General features: G+C 37.4%; 1 protein-coding gene across 1 annotated transcript; it reads left to right on the forward strand.

Annotated features, from left to right (window-relative positions):
- The first annotated feature begins 3,644 nt into the window (after window positions 1-3,644).
- Window positions 3,645-14,665, forward strand: LOC113296688 (nucleolin 2-like). Its single transcript, XM_026545000.1, has 9 exons — window positions 3,645-3,749; window positions 4,083-4,167; window positions 4,268-4,397; window positions 5,660-5,754; window positions 5,840-5,957; window positions 6,056-6,163; window positions 6,243-6,334; window positions 6,539-6,810; window positions 14,396-14,665. Coding segments are annotated over exons 2-9 (840 nt in total). The 5' UTR covers window positions 3,645-3,749; window positions 4,083-4,165; the 3' UTR covers window positions 14,419-14,665.
- Window positions 14,666-15,817: the final 1,152 nt, after the last annotated feature.

Here is a 15,817-nt window from a genome sequence, read left to right on the forward strand (position 1 = left end):
TCGAGTAATGTTGAAGAACCAAGAAAATCAAGCATTTGGATGAGAAGCTACAAAGTTTATTTATTTTGTAATCTATATGTATTCATAGTTTTTGTCACTAAAATTGACGAATGGGGAGATTGTTAGAGCACTGCTCGGTCGAACTCGCAACTGTTGTTATCTCAAGCTTGTTGTCAAGTTTAGTTGCCGAAACTATAAGTCTTGATTTCTAGTCTACTTATAGCTAAGTCTCGGATTAGGATAGAAAGTGTAGTTGATCATTAGACTTCACGGCATTCATTGATTAAAGATGAAGAACTACTTAGGGGAGCTTGTGGAACTTCATCAACAAAAGGTATGCGGAGACTTGAACTCATCTATCACTCAAGAGTCTATCTAGTCCAACTCCTATTTGAAACAAAAGTCGTATAGCTATATAGACTTCGATTATACACAATTGATATTTTGATCTGAGTTTAACTCGCTTACATATTTCTCGAAATATGTGTTGGTAAGCTTTCGCTTTAACCAAGTTCACCTTATATTCTTGACGAAAGTCAAAAGATAATCATGTGAAAATCGCCTTGTAGCATCTTACATGATTTATGTGAGACGGTCATTTGATGTAGACTCGAAATGTTTCGTATTGATCATTCGATCACTTGAAAATTGCTATGAAGCTATTTTTTTGTGTGAGACAGCTATTGTCGTCTTCAAAGAATGTTTCAATGATTGAAATGGGAGTTTAGAGCAAATAACCATGATTGGATATAACACAGTATGTGTACTTGTATGCTAATTGTTGCAAGTTATTCTAAGTCTGGGAACCATAGTATGTGTACTAGTTGGTTAATGTAATTCCGGGAACTTAGTATGCATACTGGTATGCGCACTGACATGAGTTTCAAGTTCCGGAAATTCAACTGAGTTTTGGAAGGTATGCGTACCCATTTGCATACTGGTGAACCCAAACTTACTCCGGCCACTTAGGTATGCGTACCTGTTTGCATACTTGAGTAGGTTATGTTCTAAAATCGGTTTGTTCATGAACTAATACATTTATATATATAATAAGGAATGCAATCTTTTTCAAACCGTGGCTATAATGTTCATGAATTGTTTTGAGTGAATCAAAATCGATTTTGCTTCAATTGTGTCTTGTATACTTCAATGAGAATATAAACAATTGAACAACTCTAGAACTAGTTTCATTTTAGTCATTTGAACTAGTTATGGTTAAGATGAATATGGTTGACATGAAAGTGTTCATATGGCTAACTTAGGTTAACTTTTGTTGAGCCAACAAAGGTGTATACGTTTAGGTACGGTTAATCATAGCTAAATGAAGTCACTTTTCATTTGTGTGTAACAAGCTAAGTTCGATCTAACGGTTGAAAGATATTAGCTTGAGTCTAATCAGGTTTTCATCTAACGGTGAATATTGAATGCCTTGTTACCAAGGTAACATTGATTCCAAACCCTGATTTGAAGACTATATAGGGGAGAACTCTAGCAACTGGGAAACCTAATCCCCACACCTCATGTATGATACTAGTTGCGACTACAGTCAATTCTTATTTAATCTTAGGTTTTTCCAAAACCCTATAGGTTAACGACTTAAAGACTTCACTAGGATTGTGAAGCCATACCCAACTATTTTCTCTGTAGTTGCATGTTCTGATCTTGATGTTTTCTATCGTGATTGAGTACTATCTTCTCTAAGATTTGCTCGAGATTTGATCTCTTATGCAAGATAAAAAGTAGTCACAAACATCTTCGTCTCATCGTTTGTGATTCCACAATATCTTGTTCCGCTCCAATACGATTAAGATTGTTGTGAGGTGATTGCATTTCTAGGTTGTTCTTCGGGAATATAAGTCCGATATATCAATTGGTTCTTGTTCACCTTGATTTATCAAAAGACGGAACAAAACTCATAGGTATATATGTGGGAGACAAATTTATCTATTCGATAGACTTTTCTGTATGAGACAGATTGGTTTATAAAGTCTTCGACTTTGGGTTGTAGCAACTCTTAGTTGTGGGTGAGATCACCTAAGGGAATCAAGTGTGCAGAATCCGGCGTGGTTCTAGAGGTTTAAGGAACGCGACTGTACCTTGATCAGTGTGAGATTGGTTAGGGCTCAACTACATTCCGTTCCGAAGTTAACTTGGAGTAGGCTAGTGTTTGTAGCGGCTTAATACATCGTGGTATTCAAACAGGATTAGGTCCCGGGATTTTTCTGCATTTTTTGTTTCCTCGTTAACAAATCTTCTGGTGTCTGTGTTTTTTCTTTTCCGTATTATATTTGTTTATATAATTGAAATATCACAGGTTGTGCGTAAGTTCAATCAATTGTGAATCCAACCTTTGGTTGTTGATTAAATTGATTGACATCTGTATATTGGTTTTTTATACCGTCTAAGTTATTTTTTATATTCAATTGGGCTCGCAAATTCCTATTTGTTTGATTGCAGATTGAATTGAGAAATTGAGATATAACTCCTGGATATACTTTTCTTAAGATTGAGTCTGACTGTCTAGTTGATTCTCTTGAAAGTATATTGGAGTTAGTCCATACAAATTGCTAAGCGAAATATTGGGTGTGGTTGTTATAACCCCGCTTTTTCAGTCTTGAACTTAGCGATTCTACTTGTCTTGCGAAGAATTCATAAACGAAGAAGGTGGTTTTTTGGAGCACATAAGGAGGATCTGCATATTGAAGCCTGTTACTTCTTCCATTTCATCTTTAATAGGAGAACGAACTCCATTGCAATCATGGCACGATCGTTTAGGTCATCTGATGTTACGTACAATCAAGTCTGTGGTATCTTGTAACCGTTTTCCAGTTTCATATTCTAAATTTTCCTTTTATCAGTCTTGATTAGAGAATAAGAGTCATAAACTCTCTTTTCCTTCTAGTACCATCATGTACTCCAAACCATTGGATTTCATTATTTCAGATGTTTAGGGTCTTGCACTTATTTTATCTAATGAAGGTTACCGTTATTATGTTATTTTTTGTCGATGATTTTAATCGTTTCACCCTGTAATTACCCAATGCGGGACAAAATAGGTGTTTTCTCCTATTTTATTATTATTTTCTAAGCATGTTGAAAACCTACACAAAAATCAAACAATTCCAAACCGATAATGGAATCGAGTACAATCGTATTAAATCTATTCTCCGTGATACACTTCTCCCAAAATAGTCTAGCAGAAAGATAGTTGAGAATCGGTTTTCGAGATGAGTTATTTAGGGGCTTCAATACTTTTTTTACCCATTCTCCGTGATACATTTCGCCCAAAATAATCCAGCAGAAAGATAGTTGAGAACCGATTTTCGAGATGAGTTATCCATGGGCTTCTACACGTTTTATACTTCACCCAAAATAGTCTAGCGTAATAGTTGAGAAGTCAAAATAGTCTAGCAGAAAGCTAGTTGAGAACCGGTTTTCGAGATGAGTTATCCATGGACTGTCTAGCAGAAAAATAGTTGAGAACCGATTTTCGAGATGAGTTATCTATGACCTTCAATACTTTTTTTATATATAAGATAAGAGGAGTATCTCTAAACTTTTGATCTTGAGCGGAGACTCGATCAGCTGGCGACTTACTACAGTACTTGAGAGAAGGCTCCTGACCAACTGGGTTATCCCTTGATGGTCAGCTACTCAGCTTCCAATACTTTTGAGTCAGTTGCCCGTACAAAGCCGGATCATCTTCCACCACCATGGATTCAACAAAGAAGTACAGTACAGCTCTACAGGTAAATCTCACGCTTCCTAAACCCTAATTATTCAATCTTTTAAGCCAATTGTTGAATCCATGAAACAGTGATGAAGTTCTTCATATGTTTTTTTCTTTTTTTCTTTCCATAACTTACTTGATTAATGGTTTCTCCTCAAGTGTCCCAAAACTTGTGAGAGAAATTATCAAATTTCCAAAATTTTGATTGATGAAATAGGGTTTAATTGAAAAGCTTGATAGCAGTAAATCTAGTGTGTGAAAGACACTAGCCACATAGGATAAGCATTTACCATTCTATGTTGGTTACATCTATATGATTTCAATTTGAAGGAATTAAGCTTTCATTGTTCAGGAGGAATTTGCATAGACTCGGTGGTGTTGGCTTTCTCGGCTTGTCCTATTTGTGACGTTACAGTGCCTTCAACTGGGCTTGAAATGTATTATCATATGTGTTTTTGTTATATTTGGCTTTCTTATAAGTTTTGGTATTGAATTCAAAAGCTGCATTATTCTGATGTTTTGGACAAATGAATACAGGCATGCAAACAATCATTTTGAGGAGGAAGAGGAACTTTTAAAGGACATGAAGTTGTCTCAACAACTTGCGAGGGAGGACATGGAGTTGGCTGAAAAAATTGCCCTTGGACCAACTAGACCTCGTAATACAGTATGTTATTCACCATCTACATCTTTATTGCTAATACATAAAACTGACTGAGGAGAAAGAGACACAAACTGTGCCTTATTGGAATGTAAACATCAAAGAGTTTAGATTGATACCCCCGGTTACCTGGTGTTTAATATCTTGTTTATATGTGGTTCTCGAGTCAAATCAACGCATGCTACTAATGCAGTATCTGAAAACTAAAACAAATCGTTCCGAATATCTTTGTTAGGTGTAAAAACACATCTGCAGGATAGTCTGCTATTTTGATTATCAGATTATGGAAATATTTTTATATTTTGATAATCTTGTATTCAATCTGATTATGGAGATGATTCAGAACCGGGTACCTCAAGATGTAATAGTAGGACGAGTGACGATGCAGATTTATCTATTCCAGAGAAAATTTCCTGTTTTGTTAGTTTACGAATTAGAAGCTTTTACTATAAAGTTGAAGGGGGTATCATGGCTTTGTTGAGGAGATGTTTAGAATTGGAAAGAGAATATTCGGCTTTATAGATCATTTTCAGTCTGATGAATCAGAAGATCGAGGGTGGGGTTGTGGATGGCGTAACATCCAAATGATATCCTCACATTTGTTAATGCAAAAGCAAGAAGCCAAGGAAGTATTGTTTGGCGGGTCAGGATTTGTTCCTGATATTGCGTCACTCCAAAGATGGCTCGAGATTGCTTTGCAGAGAGGTTTTGAAATTGAAAGTTGATGGAATTAGATAATCAGGGCAGTAACGTCGTTGTGTTGTTCGTGCATTGGCACATATATATATATATAGATTAACTATCGTGGATGGTAGTGTAAGAGTGAACACCTAGGTGCTAGGATTATCTACACACCATAAGATAAAAACACAAGATGCACCCAATCAGTGTGTTTGAGGGAAGTAAGTAAAACACTCTTTGTGACGTTAGATGTCCTTATGATCCGTAAACAGAGGCCTTTATGCCTTGATCTAAGGCTGAAACTTGAATTGAGCAACGATCACTAGCTTGAATATATTGGCTTAATATCAATTACTCGCTAATGCTAAAACTTTTTACGTATCCATGTGGTCACGGCGAATTTTACTAAGCTTGAAAACTAGAAAACGGAATCCTAAAGCCAATTTTCACTAATTCACTTCAAAATCTGCTGCCAAGGCTGTTGCCAAAGCAGTAAGGTTTTTTATTTTTTCAAGTTACTTACCTTAAGTAAATTCCAATTCTGATTATAGCTTACCTTACCTTCATCTGTATGCCTTACTTTGCAGCGAATGACCCCTTATACCCCTCAAGTGAAAAGGACTGGAGCATCAAAAACACTTGTTGCCATGAACCTATCGTCTTCCACTTCCAAGTCTGATGTGTGAGTATACATGCCAATGTTATACCTTACACTTTCTAACCATTGTCACATTTCAGTTCACTGTCTTAATACTCTTTTGTCGTAGGATCGAGTTCTTTAAATGGCCTGGGGATGTTGTTGATGTGCGTTTCTCTTATTATCCTAGTGGAGAATTCAGGGGAGTATGCCATCTTGAGTTTGCAACTGAAGAAGCTGCAAAGAAGGTAGACTTCCTAGCTTATGCTTCAGAATTGCTTCAGAATTATTGCAAATTCTGTATTCTAACTTGTACTCGTGCCTCATGGTTAATTTACCATTGCAGGCAATGAAGCTGAATGGCGAATATTTATCGGGCAGTTGGGTAAAACTTGGATTTTCTCGTGAATCCATTTTTGTTCGAGGTTTCGATACTTCTTCTGAAATCAACGAGGTATAGCAAGTTCGTGCAGATCTTATTATTTTCTGTCAATTGGTTTGTTCCAAACTCGATTTAATTCCCCGACAAACAGATCCGGAGCTCCCTAAAAGAGCATTTCTCATCTTGCGGAGAGATCTTATGGATGCACATTCCAACATTTCATGACACTGGTATTGCTCGCGGGTTAGTAGTCTACCATGTTGTGCTTTGCAATCCCTTCTAAGTATTTTTTGTTACAATCAGTGCCATAGCTTGATATTTAATAAAAATGTTAAATCTGCTTCGTGGAGGAATGGTTATGACTTATGTCAACAAGTTTTTTTGTTTTTTAAAGTTTTTTTTTTGTTCCACAAACCCATTCTAACGTTGATGCTTTTGTATTTGCAGGATTGCTTTCATTGAGTTTTACCACCTCGATGCTTTCCCAAAAGCACTTGCGATGAATGGGCATAAACTTGGTGATTATCCCTTGACAATTGAAGATGCGACACCATTAAACCTTAATGTTACAGGAACGGGTGGTAGAGCTGTATCATCTGGAGGGCGTTTTGGTCCTTATGGTGGCCCAACTTATATTCATGGGTTCTTACTAAAATCTGATAGAGGTTATGGTGGTGCTGGCTTACGAAGGGTTGGAAGCCCCTATCGTCATCCTTCAGGTTAGTTTGCTGTTCCCGGTTTTTTCTCATAATAAACATGTATGTTACATCTTTGGTTTGTTGTGACCATATTCAAATTCTAAACCCAAACCAATTCTTAAAATGCATGAAAGAAAATCAAATTTGATTAGGATTGTAGTGGCATAAAACCACACACTACATCCAACGAAGTAGAAGATGGTTTAACACGAAGTAAAGGTACACAAGCAAACATAGACACAAGGATATACGTGGTTCGGTATGATTACCTACGTCCACGGGGTGAAAGGATGAATGTTATTATTTTTTTTCTTTAATTACAAGTTGTTCTCTCCCTTTCAAATGATGAAGCTTAAAAACTCGAGTATGATGCCTTGTTTTTCTCCCTCCCAACCTGCCCCTCTCTCGACCAGCCCTTGTATTTATAGGCCAAGGTCGACAAACAACAGAATTACAATGCTGGTCACATTACATCAATTTTAGTTGTTCCCTATCGGACCTGCACTGCTCGCCCGACTTTCTGGTTTGACCGATAGAGTCTTGGTTTTTGATAGTTCTTCACCCGAGGCCGAGTCTTGATCGTCTAGTTAACACGATGTCGCCCTTCTTTCTTCTTGTTCCTTTGTTTGACCATCTTCCTTCGTCTGACCGAGTGCTTTCTGATCGTTAGCCCGACCTGTCAGGAGATAAAGGTCACGTCACATCCGACAACTATTGGGCCATCACGTCCGACCCACGTGATACCTCTCTCTTTGCGCCGTTCGGTTCTATCCTGTGCTTCGCCGCTATTTTTTCTTTGGTGTATCATAGCTTAGGATCTTGTCACCTAGCCCTGTGGATTATCTACACCTACAATGATGAAGGGGAAGAAACTGGGCAGGGTGCGTGCACTCAATCCACTGTCTAATTTTTTTTTTGAAGCATGAATTTTATTAGAGAAGGATTCAAATTACAACTTGTCGTGGGTATGTGGTACCCACAAAGTCCTGAAATAAAATGTGACTGATAAAAGATGGGATTGCCTGGTCCCAAATTTTAGTTGAATAGTTTCCTGCTTTGCTTCCATCAGCTGCATGGTTTGCTAATCCGTCCGCTGCTTGATTGTCTTCCATGTAGTTGTGTTGTATGGCGACTTGCGGGATTTGTCTAAGCCTATTTTTTATTTCTTCAATCATTCCCGCTATGTGCCAAGGTGGCATGGTGGTTGATGTGATGAAACGCAGGAGGTTCTCTGAATCCGTTTCAAATAGAACTTTAGGCCATTCTCTCTCTGTTGTTGTTCTTGAGGCTAAAAGTAATGCCCATGTTTCTGCAGTTAGGGTGGTGGTAATGCCCAGTGGTTGAGCCATTACTATTAATGTTCGTGCATCACAGTCTCTACATACGAATCCCGCCCCTGCAAATCCCGGGTGACCTCTGGTCGTCCATCTGTGTTAATCTTTATCCAGTTGATATTCGGAGTGGACCAACCTACCGATATTGTTGTTGTCCTTCTATCTGTTGTTGGGTGGTTGAATGTTGGTGTATCTCCTGGTATGACTGGTGGTGAGGTGTGCAGTGCCCTGAAATATTCTTGTTGCAGTTTTTGTGCCCAAGCTAGGATTTGTTCCGAAGTTGTTTGTTTGTGTTGATAAACTAGATCATTTCTGGATAGCCATAGGGTCCATAGAAGAAAACAGAAAAGTTATTGATGTTGGTTGTTGCAGGATTTGGGATATGGTTGTTTGTGGAGTTAAGGTGAAGGTCGGGGTATGGTTGGAGTTTGGTGCATTTGTAAGTTGACTGAATAAGATGTTCTAGGAGGTAGTTGCCGTTGGGCAATGAATTAAAAGGTGGCTTGCTAATTCCGTATTTGTATTGCATCTTGGACATATGTCTGAGTTGGTCAAGTGGATTCGATGTAAGAGAGAGAAGGTTGGTAATCCTTCATTGATGGATTTCCACAAGAAAAGCCGAATTTTTGGTGGACATGGTAAAGTCCACAAGAATTTGGTAGGTGGTAGCGGTGTGTGGGTTGGTTGACCTTGGATTAGACATTTGTATACCGAAGATGTAGTTTACTTTCCAGTTTTTGAGTGTGGCTAGATAATTTTATCTTGGGTATTGTTTTGGGGAAGGTGGATGTTGATGATTTTTTGAATTATTGGATTGGGAAATGTATTCAATTTTTCATGATTCCAAGAGTGGGTGATTGGGTCGATGATATCTGCTACCGTTTGGATTGGGTAGCATTGTGACGGTTCTAGATTGGGAGAATGTGGAATCCAATTAGCTTCTATCGGAGTTGTTAACCCATTTCCAATATGATGGAAAATTAGTTTTTGCATGGTAGGGATAATGGATGCGAGTTGTCTCCATTGAGGACTGGAAGCAGAGGGTATGGAAACGTTTCCTTGAAAAATTGGTTGTTCTTTAAGGTATTTTGCGCTGAACAGACTTCCGCAAATAGAGTTAGGTTGTTCATGCAAATTCCAGATTCTCTTCATTAGAAGAGCCTTATTATGATCACTGCTTTTCCTTATTCCTAATCCTTCTTCGGCTAATGGTTTTGTTGCTTTATCCCATCCTATAGGGTGAAGTTTTTTGATCGTTGAGTCGTGTCCCCAGAAAAAATTCCTGGTGATACGATCTATTTGTTTGTGTATATTTTTGGGTAGGTTTTGCGTTTGCATTATGTGATTGGAGGTTGGGGTTAGGGAGGTTTTGATGAGAACTAGTCTTCCGGCTGGAGTTAGGCATTTTGTCATCCATCCTTTGCTTTTCTGGCTAATCTTTGTAGGAAGGGAGCGAAAGTTCGATTTGATGCTCTTCCTTGTTTATACTGGATTCCTAGATAGGTTGGAGGTTTTGATGTGGTCGGCATACTAAAGAATTGTTGAAGATCATTTATTTTGATTGGGTCTAAATTAGGGTGATGGATGATTACTGATTTGGTAGTATTAATTACTTGCCCTGCAGAGGAGCTATAGGCTTGGAGGATGGTTTTAAGGCGTTGGTTACTTTGATCTGAAGCTTTATAGGTAATTAGAAGATCATCTGCATACATTAGAAGAATTATGGGAGGTGCTTTTTGTGATATGTTAAGTCCCGGAACTAATTTTTGGTTTTGAAGGTTTCCCAGGTTTGTAGATAGGATTTCAGCACATATGATAAAAATATAAGAAGATAGTGGGTCTCCTTGTCTGATACCTCTGCTTGGGGTTATGTATCCATGCGGTGTGCCATTTATTTTGATTGAATACGTAACTGTTGTGACGCATAGCATAATGTAGTCTATAAAAGTTGATGGGAATCCAAGTTTTGTAAGAGATGTTTTGATGAATCCCCAGTCTAGGCTGTCATATGCTTTTTGGATGTCTAGTTTGAGAGCTATTTTTGGATCTTTGGTGGATTTCGAGGTTCTAATATGATGGAAGAGTTCTCCAGCGATTGTTATATTGTCGTGTATTGATCTTTGCGGTACAAAAGCGCTTTGGAAGGGGATTATTAAAAAGGGGAGAATAGGTCTAATTCGGTTGACTACAATTTTTGAGATGATTTTATATGTGACATTACAGAGTCCTATTGGTCTGAATTGTGAAGGTTTTGAAGGGTGGTCGACTTTAGGTATTAGTGTTATATTTGTGTGATTCATGAGAGGGTGCATATTAAGATTATTAAAGAAAGCTTTAACCATTGCTATCAATTGAGGGTGGGTTGTTTCCCAGAAAACTTTAAAAAACTTACTTGTATAGCCATCTGGAGCTGGAGCACTTTCGGAATTTATGGAGAACAGTGCTTGTTTGATTTCTTTTGTTGTTACTTCCTTTGTAAGTAGGTCCGATTGTCTGGGAGTCAACCGAGGTCTAATATTTGTAAAAAGATCTTCATTTATTTCTGTAGGCGGGGTCGTATACTGTTGAGAATAATGATCCAGAATGAGCTGAACTACGTCTTTTTTTTTCTAATCCAGTTGTTTTGTGTGTCTTGTAGTTGTTGTATATTTTTACAAGCTCTATGAATGGTCGCTTTAGTATGGAAAAATGTTGTGTTGAAGTCACCTGATTGGAGCCATTGAATTCTAGATCTTTGTTGTCAGTACGTCGCATGACATTGCAATAGTTCTTCATGCTCTATTCTCAGTTGTTTTCTTGAGTCAGCCAGAATTCCAGATCTGAGCCTGTTTGCGATGCACATTGGTGTTGGGCGTGCTTTATCTTGGTTGTCGATTTCTTGATCTTAGTTGGTAGGTGGCCAAAAGTTTCTTTGTTCCATTCTAAGAGAGTTTGTCCAGTTGTAATAAGCTTTAGTTGGAGGTTGAGTGTAGGTTCATTATCTTGTTGTTGATCCCAAGCCAATTCGACTATTTGCTTGAGTTGGGGGTGAGAGAGCCAAAGGTGTTCCAATTTTTAGTTTTTTGTTCCTTGCTAGTCCATTGCTTTCTTCTGAAGTATTATTGGTGCATGATCAGATGCAATTCTTGGAAGGTGAGTAACTACCGCATGGGGATATGTTGTTCACCACATTTGGTTTGATAAAGCCCTATCTAATCTTTCTAAGATATTTTCTTTCCCCACTTGGTTGTTTGACCAAGTGTATGGATCTCCTCGGAATCCTAAATCTATAAAACCCATCTGGTCCATTAGAGTGAGGAGAGGTTTAGATTGAGCATATGTGACTTGCCTCCCTCCTTTTTTCTCCGATTGATTTATGACGTCGTTAAAGTCTCCTATCAACAGCCAAGGGGTAGATGGATTGATATTGTCGAAGATTCTTGGAAATTCTTGCCAAAGAATTTCCCTTATATCTGGATGCGGAGGGCGATAGATACTCATGAAGAACCATGGTTGTTCAGGAAGTGGTGGCGTAACTTTTGTGTGGATGTAATTTTGAGATTGAAGTAGTATTTGGATATTTAAGTTATCTTCCCACATTAAGCATAGCCCGCCTCTTCTTCCAATTTTCGGGACGTTGATATAATTGTTGAGTTGGAGTGATTGAGACAATCTTCTTATGTGTTGATCGTTCGCTAGAGTTTCAGAGAGAAATAGTATGCTAGGCTTGTGAAGTGAAACTAGTCCTTTCAAATGTTGAATAGAGGGTTGGAGGTTTATGCCTTGACAGTTCCAAGAAAGAATAGTCATGCTTTAAAGGATGAAATAGTCTGAATGGGTTTTGCAGTCTGTGGGAAGCGAGAAATTTAATTGCGGTTTGACAATAGGTTTGAATGGGTTTTTTTGAGAAGATGGGATACCTACGTTTAAGTGGGCTTTTAAGAGAAGAGAAGAGTTTTGGAGATAATTAGGGGATGGAACTTTTTTACTAGCATATGATTAGGTGACCACTTAAAAGGGTTTTCAAGAGAGATGGCTCAGTAAAAACAAGGAAGCTTAAGCTTGTAAATTACCCAGAGTTACCCAGAAAATAGTGTGTATTTATCAACAGGCCTTAAGGAAAGTTAAAACCAGCAATTCAAGAGTATAACACAGATAGCGAAATTCAAGATAAAAGCATAGAGTTGAGAGAATAATTTAGTAATTCAGTGAAAGATTCTAGAAAACAACACAAATTAGGTTATAAGGAAACTGAAGCATGTATAATTCCACCAGAGAAAGAGTATGAATTGTCAACAAGCCTTAAGAAATGTAAAAAACCACAAATTCAAGAGTAACCTAGACAACAAAATCAAAAGAAAAGCACATAATTGAGAAGCATATGTTGGGAACTCAGAGAAAGATTCTAGAAAACAACACAGTCTAAGGTTAAAGGGAACTGCAGCTTGTATAATTACACATAGAATAGAATATGATTTGTCAATAAGCCTTAAGGAATGTTAAAAACAGTAAAATTCAAGAGTATAACACAGACAACAAAATTCATAAGTATAGTACAGAGCTGAGTCGTATAAGCTAGGTGCTCAGTTGAAATGATTCTAGGAAACAACACAGTTTAAGGTTATAAGGACAATAAATTTTGGTACTCTTAAGATGATAATATAATTCAGAATCTGGAAAACAAGATAGAAAGAACTGAAATGAAGTAATCTCAGGAGGAATCTCAAGAACTCTTAAACCAAAGAGAAGTTACAGGGATAAACAGATAAAGGAACTAACAATCAAGATATTCAAGGATAACTAATGCAAATGGCAAAATTCTAAACCAGATCATTAAGGAAAATTGATCTTATGCAATGTGTCGAAATTGTAAGAGTTTGAAGTAATACAAGCAATATATACCAAAATTGTTAATATAGGGCCAATCAAATCAGTACAACATCAGAAGAAAATAGTTCAATGTAAGCTAAAGGAATTCAAATAAATTAAGCAGGCAGACTAAATGGCAGAGGAAAGGTTTAAACTTAATAGTTGTGTAGATTGTAAGACTTAAGTGGTAGAATATAAAGAGATATATGCATACAAACTCAGGTAATTGGCTATATATATAAAGACAAAAAAACAGATTGAGTAAGCAAAAAAGGAGAAAACCACTAGCTCTCCTAGACAGAAATTGAGAGACTAGCATGCATATATACAAGTAATATGGAGTATTAATACAGTGGACCAAAAAACTGAAAGACTAGCAAGCATACTAAACTTAGAAAGGGGTTATAAACAGAGCGGCGAAGCACATGAAGCTGTATAATTCATTTTAATAGTTTGAATTTATTATGAAATACTCGATGCATATAAATTATATGCTCGACATACAGGTTCAGTTGAAGTGTTAGAGAAACTTCTGAGTTTTGGGCTTGGCAACGGGCTTATGTAATTAGCTTTCTTATCTTTGAGGGACCATGATTTTTTTGAGTGAAAACTACTAACACACCCATTTTTAAGATTTTGTCCATTATAAAATCCACCGGCGGAAACCTTCATGCCCGCACCCAATTTTTCCTCAAAAATTAATCGCTCGTCCATATTTTCTAAAATTATACTTTCATTTATATTTTGTCTTCGTTCCCTTTGTTTTCTCAGTCGGAGGAGCTTTAGGAACTATAATTTTCTCTAGGTTGCACTATGACTTTGTTTCCTTTTCACCTGAAAGGAGCTTTGAGATTCGAGAGCGTTTTCTTCTCTTCTTCTTATTCTAGATCTGGTTTCAAGTTTCAAGCCATTGTTTTCCAAGAAAACTGAGAGATGAGTGAAACTGGGAGATGAGTGAGATCGAGAACAACAGAGATAAATCAGATGGAGTGGAATTTGAATTAGGGGTTGGTTTGAATAAATCGCTGAGCAGCTGATTAATTTGGGAGGTCTGAGATGGTGATGAACACATGATGAAATAGAGATGGAAGATAAGACTCTGTTGTTGTGTTTTGATTTAGAAGACATGGGTTTAGAGCAGATCCGCAGATGGATGAGTTACTGCTATGAAGAAGGTTTTGTGGATTGTATGGAAGATTCGAGGTGGGTTTGTGGCTGATTGTGAAAGAATTAGGGCTTTAGTTATTTCCCCAAATCAGGGATGGTCAAAGTCGGGTTAGTAATACTGTTGATTCTCGTTACTTCAATGTATTTGGTACCGTTGGTCAAAATTGGGTTAGTAATACTATGATAATCTCAACTTTTGTCAATGCATCCAATTTAGGTTTAAGTCCCTAAATTTTTGATTTTTATGCTTTTTTCAGATAAATGTTTACCAATGCCTTGAAGGAGGAGTGATTGCTGTTCTACAGTCTTATGTTGATTAAGATGTAAGTAAAGATTTCTTTCTTATTTTTTTTCTTTGAACGATGATGGAGCTACCATCTGATGCATGTCTGGTTTGGTCATGTATTGTTTAGTTCAGAAGGAAGAGTCATTCTATACTTTGAGTTGGGCTTGTAATATTGATGGGAATCCATTGTTAGTTGCTGGTGGACTCAATGGAATTATACGTGTTATTCAACCAAAATAAATTTCTCATTCTATATTTTGAGTCATTCATAGAGAAACAAAATTCTCTTTTCCTTCAACTAAAATAAATTTATTTTATTTCTGAGTTGGACAATGATGATACTCGGTTTGCTAGCAATCATAGAGAAGCTGCCAGGGAGATTGCTAGTGATTTGGGTACAGATGAGGATGTCTTAATGGTTTGTTGTTTTCCCTTAATTAGCTATTTGAATTCACAAGATCTTCTGTCTGTTCGAAGCGTCTGCAAATTATTGTGCTCCACTGTCCGGGGTGATGCTCTTTTATATACTGATCATCCATTAAATGAGTGGGTTACAGACGATGGTCTTCTGCAACTAGCTAGCAGGGCTCAAGGAAGCTTGAGAACTTTGAGTAAACAGTAAGTGACTTAAACTACATTCATTCTCTTGTCAGTGTCATCAGAACATTATTGACATGTATGGGTTTGATTATTAAGGAATTAGGATAGTAATTGTGGAATTTCAGGGAAAAGTTATTTTTATTGGTTGAAAACTTAGCTGTGGATGTTGTTTTCTGTGGAAGCTCTCTTGGCTGTGTATAGCTAATGGTTGTAGGGGTGATTTTTTTTGAGATTCAATTTGAGATTTTTGTATGAGGTGTAGGTTGGTGATTTTTTTTTGTTGTTGGAGGTTAAGTACTAAGGAGCTAATTTGTTTGTGTTTGTATATTGGTTTGCAGCCGCGTGTGTGGGAATCCACATGCTATCATCAGAAAGTATGGACTGATGTGCCGCAGGCAGTGCTTCCGTAGCAATGCCAATGAGATCGGTTTCATCAAGGTGAGCTGTCTACAAGCAATTGAGATTTTGTTGTAAATTTGATCGTACACTTGGTTAGATGAGTTTCGGTGGAAATTCCATAATATATGTAACATTTCAGAGGTTGTGTTTTCTGAAAATAAAGTTCTGAATTGGTTTTTTTCTTATCCTGTACACATCTCTCAGCAAAGTAGACCCTGTTGTAGGGGTTTGAATGAAATTTGTCATTTTGTTGTCATTTTGAGAAGCAAACAAAGAGATACCTTATATTGTTCTTTGTTCTGTAACAATCCCGCTGCATCATTTTAGAGTGTTTTATTTGCTAGAAGCAAACTGGTTGCTGCTCTTAATTGGATGTTGTACTGTGCAAAGCCCT

The sequence above is a fragment of the Papaver somniferum genome, chromosome 7 (assembly GCF_003573695.1).
Source record: "Papaver somniferum cultivar HN1 chromosome 7, ASM357369v1, whole genome shotgun sequence".
In the NCBI taxonomy this organism is placed as follows: domain Eukaryota; kingdom Viridiplantae; phylum Streptophyta; class Magnoliopsida; order Ranunculales; family Papaveraceae; genus Papaver; species Papaver somniferum.

Coding starts and splice junctions, on each gene's coding strand:
- LOC113296688 (XM_026545000.1), top strand. Junction 6,335..6,538: donor GACACTGGTATTGCTCGCGG/GTTAGTAGTCTA, acceptor TTGTATTTGCAG/GATTGCTTTCATTGAGTTTT. Junction 6,811..14,395: donor CCCCTATCGTCATCCTTCAG/GTTAGTTTGCTG, acceptor TGCTTTTTTCAG/ATAAATGTTTACCAATGCCT.